The sequence below is a fragment of the Mixophyes fleayi genome, chromosome 2 (genome assembly GCF_038048845.1).
Source record: "Mixophyes fleayi isolate aMixFle1 chromosome 2, aMixFle1.hap1, whole genome shotgun sequence".
NCBI lineage: Eukaryota > Metazoa > Chordata > Amphibia > Anura > Limnodynastidae > Mixophyes > Mixophyes fleayi.
Genome location: NC_134403.1, coordinates 25,841,063 through 25,853,223, shown reverse-complemented (window position 1 = coordinate 25,853,223; position 12,161 = coordinate 25,841,063). Strand labels below are relative to the sequence as shown.

The following is a 12,161-nucleotide window of genomic DNA, read 5'->3' as shown; positions in this document are numbered from 1 at the left end:
GACGACCGTTGTGGCTTATCGGCGTCCATATCTATCTATCTATCTATCTATCTATCTATCTATCTATATATGTACATACACCCGGCCCTCAACTTAACTTGCAGTAAGAAATTCAGCCTCACAACAGCAATGACTTTAAGTCAAGCATTAACCGCGGCTTCCAGACAATTTCACACCTCTCATTACACTTTGCCAGTTTAAAGTTTCATAATAAAATTTCAGCACAGACTAGAAATGCAGATCTATATTTTCTCCTTCGCTGAGTATATTTTATTTCAGGCTCCGCAAACCGCATTTATTTCCCAACCATTGTCTGGATTGATATTAATTTTAACCCAGCGCCTACCACGGTGTGCAATTATGTATGGTATTTCTCCACACCGCAGCTTTTGAGACGTAAGATATGTTAAATTATTCTTTACAAAAGACAAATCTATTGTGCCAGGTAGGTGGTAGTGATCATGTTTATTTTGGGGGTTAGACAGTGGGCTGCATGTTGTTGTTCTCAATTAAAAACCAAAACTGTCTGTTCTCCAAATGTAGGTTGTCACAATGTGCAGAGACTTATTAATAATTGCAGTGAGCTAAACAGTAAAACAGGAAAGGCTGCAGTCTACAGACCCTCAAGTTGTTACCAAACTACAACTCCCAGAATCCTCAGCTGTTAAAATATTACAGCGGATGGAGAGCTACTAAGTGATTTGGTCATCATTTATATTATATTTTTTTCTGTTGTCTGTTTTTAGTAGAGATGTTCACTAACCCCCGTGTTTTGGTTTTGGATCTGGATTAACAACTTCGTGTTTTGGTTTTGGTTTTGGATCCCGATTTTTTTCTAAAATCCAGATTATTTTTTTTGCTAAAATCACATAATTTGCCTCTTTTTTATCCTTACATTATTATTAACCTCAATAACATTAATTACCAATCATTTCCAGTCAAGTTTTGTCAAGTGAAAAGAACACTGCTACCCCTGTTTCTGCATGAGCAATGGCACTGAGCAATGGCACTGGAGACTGGAGAGTGACAAGAACACCGCTACCCCTCCTGTTTCTGTATGAGCAATGGCACTGAGCAATGGCACTGGAGACTGGAGAGTGACAAGAACACTGCTACCTCTGTTTCTGCATGAGCAATGGCACTGAGCAATGGCACTGGAGACTGGAGAGTGACAAGAACACCGCTACCCCTCCTGTTTCTGTGTGAGCAATGGCACTGAGCAATGGCACTGGAGACTGGAGAGTGACAAGAACACTGCTACCTCTGTTTCTGTATGAGCAATGGTGCTGGATCTCCTGCGGAGGGAGCTACATATGGAATGCCAAACCCACGAGATCCGAAAATGGAACAATGATGTTTTGCCTCGATTCAGATCTCAGCACGCGCGAATGTAATGAGCCGGCTCACGAGCCTACTCGGATCCCCTAAGTTCGGGTGGGCTCGGTTTTCAGAAAACCGAGCCTGAGCATCTCTAGTTTTTCGTTTCCTCATATAAAGTATACCCATAATGCCGTACTAATATAACATAACTAGTGCAGGCAGAATAAAAGTCGAATTACTACATTATATTATTAACAAGCGTGACATGCTTGAGAAAATCATTCATGACCTCTACCCTTCCCAAATGTATGTCCTCCTATAATGACTTAGCATCTTTCATTGAGAAGTCAGTCACTGTATAACCTTAGAGTCATAATCATGGTAGACAGCATACAAAGCACCTTCCTTACTTCCACTAACATATTATACTCTGAGTAAGGGTCGAAGGGCTTTCTTACAAGCAATGGAGGCCTCTTCTCAAGAAGACAGCAGGTTGCCTAAAAATGATGGCAAACCTTAATGTTGGTTTGGTTAATGTAAATGTTGAAGGATGGTCACGGTTGTCTGCAAGCTGCTGACTGTTGTAAGATATCTACAAAGACTGGTTCATCGTTCAAGTGTCCACTTCTATCTCCACCATATCTCCTCGTTCCAATCATACTACACCACATGTAGCGGCACAAAAATGCCAGTCGCCAATGGCTGCTTCATTATTGGTGGCTGATGATGCTTGTGCTATAAAATAGCCGCACAGCAGCTACATTGTTATTCCACTGCCTTTTGTAGCAATGTTACCTGACTCATCTTAGATTGTAAGTTTAGTTGGGTAGGGTCATTTTTACCTTCTGCTTCATGTATTGTATATAATCTGCTTGCTTTATGATCCTTTCAATATACATTGCTGCGTAATATGTCGGCACTTTATCAATAAAGGTTAATAAACATTTATTCACTGATAATACACTAGACTGGCCCAATGCCACAAAGAATGCCAGCAGTTTACGTGGCCTCTCCTAAGTATTATGGAAACCTTTAATCTCTGGGTATCTTGGAAGTTACAGTACCGAAAAGACAGGAAGTACATATTTTTTTGTCCCTATGTAGAAGAATTGATCATATAATGGTCAGTGCAAATGTGATCCCATCAATACAATAATCACTGACTTCACAAATATCTTAGTTGGACCTTGCCCGTACGGCATGGCCTTCCTTTACATAAATTCATCATACGCAGACCAAACGGAACATGTAGACTTAATGAGTCTTTAATGTTTGCCCCTTTGGTCCTTTTGGGATTTAAAACAGAGATAGAACTATATTTTATGGAGCAGTGGTCGAGGTGGAAATTTAGAAATGGCGTTATGGAAATTTAGAAGTGACGCTATGGAAATTTAGAAGAGGTGGTATGGAAATTTAGAAGTGGCGCTATGGAAATTTAGAAGTGGCGCTATGGAAATTTAGGAGTGTTGTTATGGAAATTTATAAGTGGTGGTATGGAAATATAGAAGAGGCAGGATAGAAATTTAGAACTCTCGGTATGTAAATTTAGAAGTGGTGGTATGGAAATTTAGAAGAGGCAGGATAGAAATTTAGAACTGGTGTTATGGAAATTTAGAAAAGGCGGTATGAAAATTTAGAAGTGGCGCTATGGAAATTTAGAAGTGGCGTTATGTAAAATGTAAGTGAATGGAATTTGATAGTTTTATAATGAAAGCAGTAGGAGAAGTGGAGGTATGGATACCAGCCCACGCCAACCACTGTTGGGGAGAATAACACCCCGGACCTAAAAAGGAGCATTGTGTGAACAAATCCTTAAGGAAGCCCTTGGAGCCATCCAAAAGACATTGAGTCTAGGGGGTATATTTACTAGACTGTGGGTTTGAAAAAGTGGAGACGTTGCCTATAACGACCAATTAGATTCTAGTTATTTCTTTAGTACATTCTACAAAATGACAGCTAGAATTTGATTGGTTGCTATAGGCAACATCTCCACTTTTTCAAACCTGCAGGTTAGTAAATATACCCCTAGGAGTAAATAAGGAGAGACAAAATCCCCTCTCACCTCTCATATTAAGAAACTTGAAAAATAACAGAACTGACCACGTTGTAGGGAGAACTAACTTCTTACTACTGGCAAAGCTAAAAAGGGCCATCACTTTACTAATGCAAAATTGTATAATACATAAAAAGAGGCAAACCTTCTCCTTGCCCGTAAACTAAATAAACAATTTACCTTGATTTGTTTCCACCCATTGAGATCAAATTAGGGCCTTATATATAAACCAATATGAATAATAGAGCAATTAGAAGAGTGTTATAAATCTCTACACTGTATAATAGCACCATTGTATATAGAATGGAAGTTTCAGAGACATAAAGAAACACCTGGCAAAGACCATATTGCTTTCTATATCCCACGCTGACTTGACCTCTTTACATGTTCCCTACACAATAGAGTTCAAATGATATAATAATTCATAATATATCATCCATATTTTGTTTAATTCCCTTGAGTCTATATAACATGCTAGCCAGTAAGGCTTACTTTTCTTTGAATAATTTACTGTTTTTATCCATCCTTTCCCTGACATTTGCTGTTCATATCTAATGCATGCAGCATTCAAAAACTTGTAGGAGACAGACCAAGTAGGCTTTTCTAATAGTTCGTTTTGAAAGTTGTCCCCTCCTACTGTAGCATAGTGGAGAGGAAGGGATGGTATATTTTATTTTTAAATAACAATCTTTATGTAATTGATTAAAGATACCAGTGGGACTTTACAAAATAAAATGTTGTACGTTGGTTTAGAATTAAATAATAAAGTAATAGAATTAATTATGGCTATGGCATTAATAAACTCCATGAACTCTTGCTCCTACTTAGTTACACAACTTTCAACACTGTAAAAACATGCAGTAATCCGTTCTGTATTATCTATTTAAACATATCGGTTTAAAGGCACAACTTTAGTTCTCTTGAGTCTTCTCTCCTCTATTCATTCAGAAGGTGAATGTGTCAGTACTATCTCAATAAAAGATCTGTTTCACAATGTAAATGAGGCTAAGATAGTAATAAATAACGTTAGCTGTCACAGTCGTCATTGTGTGGTCATTCCATACACTGTGTAACCTTTCACACTTTTTCTGATATAAAATTAATCTGCAAGCAGTGTGAAAACTCCACAAACCAACTCCCCCTTAACAAACAAGTTTATTTTATTAAGTAATCTTTTCATATAAAAGTTACCTGTGAGATCGTCAGTAGGCCAGGAGCCCAGATCACAAGCTTTACAGGTATATTCGTCAAATACTATCTCGTTCTCTTTACAAGGCGTACAGGTCCAGCAACAGCTCACCTCTCCTTTACGGATAACCTGCAAGTCGTATCAGCATAAACATTGCTTCAGTATTAGAGGATAGATAGATAGATAGATAGATAGATAGATAGATAGATAGATATGAGATACATAGATAGATAGATAGATAGATAGAGATGAGATACATAGATAGATAGATAGATATGAGATACATAGATAGATAGATAGATAGATAGATAGATAGATAGATAGATAGATAGATAGATAGATATGAGATACATAGATAGTCGTAAAGATAGATGGATAGATAGATAGATAGATAGATAGGACATAGATCGATAGGTATGAGATAGTTTGATAGGTAGTTTTCTGATACTTGCATCTCTGAGTTGACTAAGAAGGATCATTTTGTCATATACAGCCGCCATACATATTTGGCAAGATTTAAAATAATCTATTACCACCACTGGGATTTCCACATTGTGTCACGCTCTGCCTCCGTCTGCTTTGCAACATCTATCTTTTTGAATGCTGCTTGCATCCTGCAGCCCCTGTTTTTATTGCACTGTGCAGTATTTGTCTTCATTTTATGTGTTTTCAGCAGTACCTCTGATGACCAGAGGTGCTGCTATTGTGCTTTACTTGTTTGTATCAGGGGTTAACCTGCCCTGTAATTATTTCTTTCACCTGGGTGTGTCCCTTCTTAAACCTGTCTCTCCCAGCAGTCATTGCTGGTTATTGTTGTCATATCCTGATGGTATATTCTGTGGTCACTTCCTCCTGGATTCATGCTGCCTGGAATCTTTCCTCACCTCCCATTTACCTGCAACTGCTGTACATCTGGTAATTTCTGCAATTTCATTATTTGATCACCTGTTCATACTCTCCAGCAATAAACATTGTTGTTTTTTCACCTTATCCATGGCTCCTTAGCTGTATTTCTTCATTGATCCGTGACACATTGTTCTGCTAATCAGGACCCTTAATGACCTTATATTGAAATTTGACTATATGGATGTTTTAACTAGATAGTGTCTACTCATTCATCATACATCGAGTCAATGGGTTGTTTTTAAGATCAGAAATATTTTTTTTCTGGGGTGGGAACCATTACAAACATATCCTTGTAATATTTCTGTATGTAAGATTGAAATTACCTTAATATCTCCTTTAGCACACGGTTCGCTGCAGACCGATCTAATCACAGCATTCTTACTAGACCAAATTTCGTCATCGTCCATTTTCAATTCGCCATTGTCCCAGCTTCCAACATTGATGTAATCAAAGTAATCTTTACCCATTTTCTTAAAATTCATGATCTCATACCTAGAGGAATATTTAAATTACTTGTGGAAATGCTTAACTTTGAGGAGATTAGCGAATATCAAAGCTGTGTCGAACCAAGCTGCTTGTATCTTGGAAATTTCAGCCAACAAGTATGAAGTTGATTTGAAAAGATAATGTTCTGGGCTGTCAGCCCTTCTCTATTAGGTAGCTTTAGAGCAGAGAGATTCTATCTCAAGTAGAGAGGAGCTACTTGTCATCTCAGGATGGCGATAGCAGGGGGGAATACGTAAAGGAATGCATTATTTATTTAATGGTCTTATTCAATTATTTTTTATTTTAATATTCTTTAAACATTTTGTTATTTTTTTTTTTTTTTACTTATCTAGCAAATGTGGAACTGAAAGCCCAAATGCTAAATGTATCAAGTTGAGAGTTTTCCAGCAGGTTTGAAAAACCAATCAGATTCTAGCTATCATCTATAATATAAATGCTTAGTGGCGTGTGTTAGTCTGTCTGTGTGTGTGTGGAAAAAATAAAACCAAGCTGCAGCGCCACCTGCTGGGCGGAGTTATACACTGACCTACTAAATTCTTAGTGTGTGTGGAAAAAAAAATTCAGAAAGGGCTGAAATTTGGTATACTAAGATGTTTTTAATTTGTTAATTTAATTTGTTAATTGTTAAAAGTGTTTATAAAGATTTAAAAAAAATATATATATATTTCTTGAAGGAGAAGTGACAGTTGGGAGTGGTTGGTGGTTGCCGGGGGTGACAGTTGGGAGTGGTTGGTGGTTGCCGGGGGTGACAGTGGGGAGTGGTTGGTGGTTGAGGCCTGGGCTATGGCCCAAATGCATGAACAAGAACCTTTTTAACACCTTAAGTAGCTTGATTTGACTAGAATGCATGAGTATCATGCACGGGATAACTTGTTTATTTAGAACATTCTACAAAATGAAAGCTACAATCTGATTGGTTGCTATAGGCAACATCTCCACTTTTCAAACCCGCCGGAAAACTCTCAGCTTGATACATTTACCCCCAAGTGTGGGCATCCCCTTCCAGTGCACATGTGCAAGCTCACTAACACTTGCGCAGTTAGACCAAAGACTGATTGTCGAAGAGCTCACAGTCCTCTTACCACTAACACCCTCGAGAGTTGAGTATCACACAGCTGCCCTGGTGACATTTTATTGTTAAATTGGGTGACAAAAGATTTTCTATTGCTGAGATAAGCCTATCATGGTTAAATAGACCTTATTCCACTCAAAACATGAATAGTTATCCTGAATTACTGTGAGCCTCTCTATAGTTTTGTTTACTATGACCTGGAGAAATAAACAAGGTATCACAAAATATCTGTCTAGGGGAGTATTATCCATTTATATATAAATATATTATTTTAGAACTTTATTGTTACCTCTTTAAAATAATTGGGCAATTCATGGCTTCAATGTTTATCTTTGGAAAACAAGGACACGTGGGGGCCTTGGATAAGGTTCCTCAACTTTGTGGTCTTTCTCTTACCGTACCGTGCCCAAAACATTTTTATTTTCAATGCAAATTAATCAAATTAACAATAATTGAAAAATATGGATGTCCCAGTTTTCCATATTGTTCAATACACATTTAGAGTGACACACACATTTAAACGACATAGTATTGGGCATAAAATGTGAACTCATTTTATTAATTTTATTTTTATTCTGCATATGTTTAATGGAAATATTAATAGATGAATTAAAAATATTTCTATCGCAGAGTTTTCATCAGCTTCTACAAGGGTATTACAGACTCAGCTTATAAAGTTTACCTTACCATAAGAGGCCATTCATTTTGCTTTATAAGTGTGTTATAAAGAAAAATTGCAAACATACCTTCCAGGTGAGTCTCCATTCTCATCAAACACGATCATGTCTCCAGCTACACCAGTGAAATTAGCTTTCATAATACAATCCAGCAGCTTCTGTCCATCTATTGGCTTCATAGCATCACACAGACCAGCGTATCCTGGGCATAAGGACACCTGCATGTTGTGGAGACCATATGCCATAGCGTAGATTGCGTTGATGACAAATCCCATTTTTGAGTCTTGAGTGTATTGATATGTTAAAGACAGTCGAGCTGGAAAAGAAAAAATTAAGTTACGTCAAATGTTACTAATAAGATATTTTAAATTATGTATATTGTAAAAATATTTTTACTTAGTTTTAGTTCCGTCTAAAAGGAGATATTATCAATCATAGACCAAGTTGCTGCAGTTCCGTGCTCTTGTCTGTTGAACGCTGTTCATCCGTACAAATTGAGATTAGGGCACAGTTTACTTTGTCAATGCAACTGATTTTATATAGCAAATCTCATGTTTAACTTTAATCTGTACATTACGTTTGAGGTTTTGTAGCAGATAGATGCTGAATGTGTTCAGGTACAACGTTGTCCAATGTGACAAATCAATAGAACAAATGTCTTCACTTGATTGCAATGGAGTTCGCAAAAAAGTGGTTGGGAAGAAATGCATCATGGGAGAAAAGCTGCGTTCCAACATGTGTTGTGTCATGTAGCCTATCTCAACACTTTGTCGCAGCAGAATTGATGCACGGACACATTTGTTAGTGTAGTCCTGGCCTTTGGGAGTGGGGTTGAGAAGATTCATTTGATGTAGTGAAACTATCAATTAGTGACACAATGGAGTTATGCCAGATACTGCTTGGAAGCATTATAACTGGAACCAAGCAATAAAAACTCCTCTTAAAACTTTTATGTACTTACATTTTGAAGAAAATTAATGACTATGAAATTAAATGGGTGATACCATAAACAATTCTCAAAGTTTTAAACATATTATAATATACAAGTGACATTAATATAAGCAAAATATCCTTGTATTATATTGAGTAGTGATGTCATCAATTATATGTGGTGAGCAGCGATGTCACTTGTGTCATGACTAGTTGGGAGAATGTTCCGTGATGGATTTGTAGAACTGTCCCAGAAGGTAAAACACACCTGGATAGACAGATCCCCTAATACAAGCTAGCTTTGTTTATATTTACCACTAATGTATTATAAGGTATAATGTACTCTCTAGTTTAAAATATAAAAAAGTAAAAAAGGATATTAGAATTTAGCAGCTTCTAATATCCTTATATTTTTTTACAGTAAAATATATATTATGTTCATTATAACACATATTAGACAATAATATGCAATATACCAATATGTCTGTGAATATTAACTTTATAATCAGTGCGTTTTTCTGTCTAAGGTTATTATTAAGATCATTATATTAAGATTATTTCTCTTATTCTGCATGCTGACCTCACTATACTGAAGCTGAGATTATCCTTACATCCAGCATGGTTGGTAACTGTCAGTAAATGGATGAGATTCAGTAAAAAAAAATCTTGTCAGTATGAAAAAAAGACCCAGTTCAATTATAAATATGACAACCTGTGACAACAGTAAATTTGACATAGCATTCACTACTACTTCAGTCCTTCCACGTTTTCCTCTAGGTCCTGCTATTTTAACTTTTTGATACATTTTAGAATTACAAATAATGTGTCACATAAAGATATTGGACCTGATTCATTAAGGATCTTAACTTGAGAAGCTTCTTATTTCAGTCTCCTGGACAAAACCATGTTACAATGCAAGGGGTGCAAATTAGTATTCTGTTTTGCACATAAGTTAAATACTGACTGTTTTTTCATGTAGCACACAAATACTTGATAGCTTATTTGTACACTGAAATTTAAAGTTGATATTTGTGTGCTACATGAAAAAACAGTCAGTATTTAACTTATGTGCAAAACAAAATACTAATTTAAACCCCTTTCATTGTAACATGGTTTTGTCCAGGATACTTAAATAAGAAGTTTCTTAAGTTAAGATCCTTAATGAATCAGGCCCATTGGCTGTATATTGCCTCACCAACCAATCTAGTTGTAAAGTCCCCTGAAAACTATTACTTTGCCTGCTCTATGTGTGGACATTATTAGAATAGTATGGGTGTGACGGGTAATTCTGGTATAAAGTGTGTAGGGAGATACTGCTGTTATACTTTGTGGGGCAAATGTTTAAGTTATTGGATTCTGCCCTCCACTTTGTTGGTCTGTATTTTGCCTGGGGACATTCTACTATGAAAGAATAATAGCAAAAAGAAAATAACTTCATCCATTTTCTATAGCTTATCTGCCAATTATATGTGTTACAATGTTTCTGCATTGTACACTTTTTTGTACAGATCCCTTAACCTGCTCCCGCTTTCCTTTTTTTTTGCCCAATTATGCACCAATATTGGTGTTTTATACATTAATAATGTTATTATTTTTGTAACATGTTAAAGAGATTTTTATTTTCTATGCATTTAAAAAAGGGTTTCATGTAATCAATGTTTAATAAATAAAAAGATAACATTTTTATAGACCCAGGGGTAAATGTATCCAGCTGCGAGTTTCCGGTGGGTTTGAAAAGTGGAGATGTTGCCTATAGCAACCAATCAGATTCTAGTTATCATTTTGTAGAACGTACTAAATAAATGATAACTAGAATAACTAGATGCCCCCCAGTCCAGCCTGCCGCTACCGGCGGTTTTCATCCACAAACTCCAGAAACCACTAAATTGCATGCAGTTTAGTCCATACCCCTGGCCCCAGGTGCGGGATGGGATACTTCAGGCAGGGGGGCACACAGGCGGGCGCATCTCATTACACGGAATGCATTCCGTGTTATGTGATGTGGCCGCCTGTGCGCTGACGCGCCGCATCTGATGTCATCAGATGCGGGCGCAGGTAAAAATCCGGAGAAATTGCATCGGTGGGCGGCCGGCCGGCCTACCCCCCGGCCCTAAAAGCGGAAAGTCTGAGCGGCCCGGGGGGCTATGCCCCCCTGCCCCCCCGGCCCAGCCCGCCCCTGCCTGGACCATACATGGTAGCTTTATTATAATAATAAGACCAAGGTCAAATAAGAATAAAAATAGGATTTAGACGTTTTGAGAAGAAAATTTTAAAATCTAATATTGCGGATGAGCTGGACATACACCAGTCTGCATAGCTCATGTTACATGAAATCACACTGATCATACCCAGATAGTGGGTGCATGCATATGTGCGTATACAGGCCTGCGCATTTCTGTCACTTATACTTGTTTAAGGCTTGAGAGGCAGGAAGGGGGAGGTTAGGGGCTTTCTAACATTGGCCTAGGACAATAAAGGTGGGTTTACAGAAATGTTACCTGCAAAAACATCCATATAAACCTGTTAGGAGAATTATCTTTTGCACCTGCTAGAGGGCATGTGCAAATACTCGCTGATAATGATGATTTATCATAAACCTGGCGCATATCCTGCTGATGCAGAGGCGATCGCATCTCAAGATGTGCATGTTGACAAAGATACGCTGGCTTTCTGTTCTTTATTTATAGTTTACTCCTATGTTGTGGACAACTCTGCATCAACTTCAATGTATCCTGTGTTGTAGATTATAAGGATATTAGAAGTCTCCGAGGACATTTTTGACCAAAGGGCCGGAGTCCAAGGGGTATATTTACTAAACTGCGGCGTCGAAAAAAGTAGAGATGTTGCTTATAGCAACGAATCAAATTCTAGCTGGCATTTTGTAGAATGTACTAAAGAAATGGTAAGTAGAATCTGATTGGTTGCTATAGGCAACATCTCTACTTTTTCAAACCTGCAGTTTAGTAAATATACCCCTAAGTGCCTTTATTTCATGGGAATCTGAAGTGACTTCTAATATCCTTATGATCTACAGTACATGATGTTATCCCTTATAGTGCTGAAATTGCATTTCTAAAATACTTGAAATATAAAATTCTTTCAATACAACATGACTGGAAAATATGAGGAAATGGTATGAGTTGAAGAAAGAAGGTGTCACTCACCGGAGTGTGAGTGCCTCCACTCTGGTACGTGGTTCTCCATCTTTCCCGCTCACACCTGTGTGGAACCGCGGCCGTCCGCCATCCTGTCTCACTGGGCATGCGCAGGTCCCTTTAAAAACTACACCTGACCACTAATGTGATTGATGGATCAATCACCCCTCCCTACTTAAGGCACCTGCAGCCTTAGTAGGCTTAGGTAGTGGCCCCTGATCTTGAAGTCTCACTCCCAGTGAACTTCTATAGGTATGTGCAGTTTCCAAACTGCTTCCAGATCTACTCCTGTGTGCAGTTTCCAAACTGCTTCCAGATCTACTCCTGTGTGCAGTTTCCAAACTGCTTCCAG

General features: G+C 37.7%; 1 protein-coding gene across 5 annotated transcripts in view; it reads right to left on the bottom strand.

Moving 5' to 3' along the window:
- GRM5 (glutamate metabotropic receptor 5) overlaps nucleotides 1-12,161 on the bottom strand; it is a 281,674-nt gene that overhangs the window by 29,445 nt on the left and 240,068 nt on the right. For all 5 annotated transcript variants that reach the window (XM_075198702.1, XM_075198706.1, XM_075198701.1 and 2 more), the window contains exons 5-7: nucleotides 7,794-8,040; nucleotides 5,792-5,960; nucleotides 4,565-4,691 (exon numbers count right to left, since the gene is read on the bottom strand). In XM_075198702.1, the coding sequence (XP_075054803.1) occupies nucleotides 4,565-4,691; nucleotides 5,792-5,960; nucleotides 7,794-8,040 (543 nt within the window). The remainder of the gene's footprint in view (nucleotides 1-4,564; nucleotides 4,692-5,791; nucleotides 5,961-7,793; nucleotides 8,041-12,161) is intronic.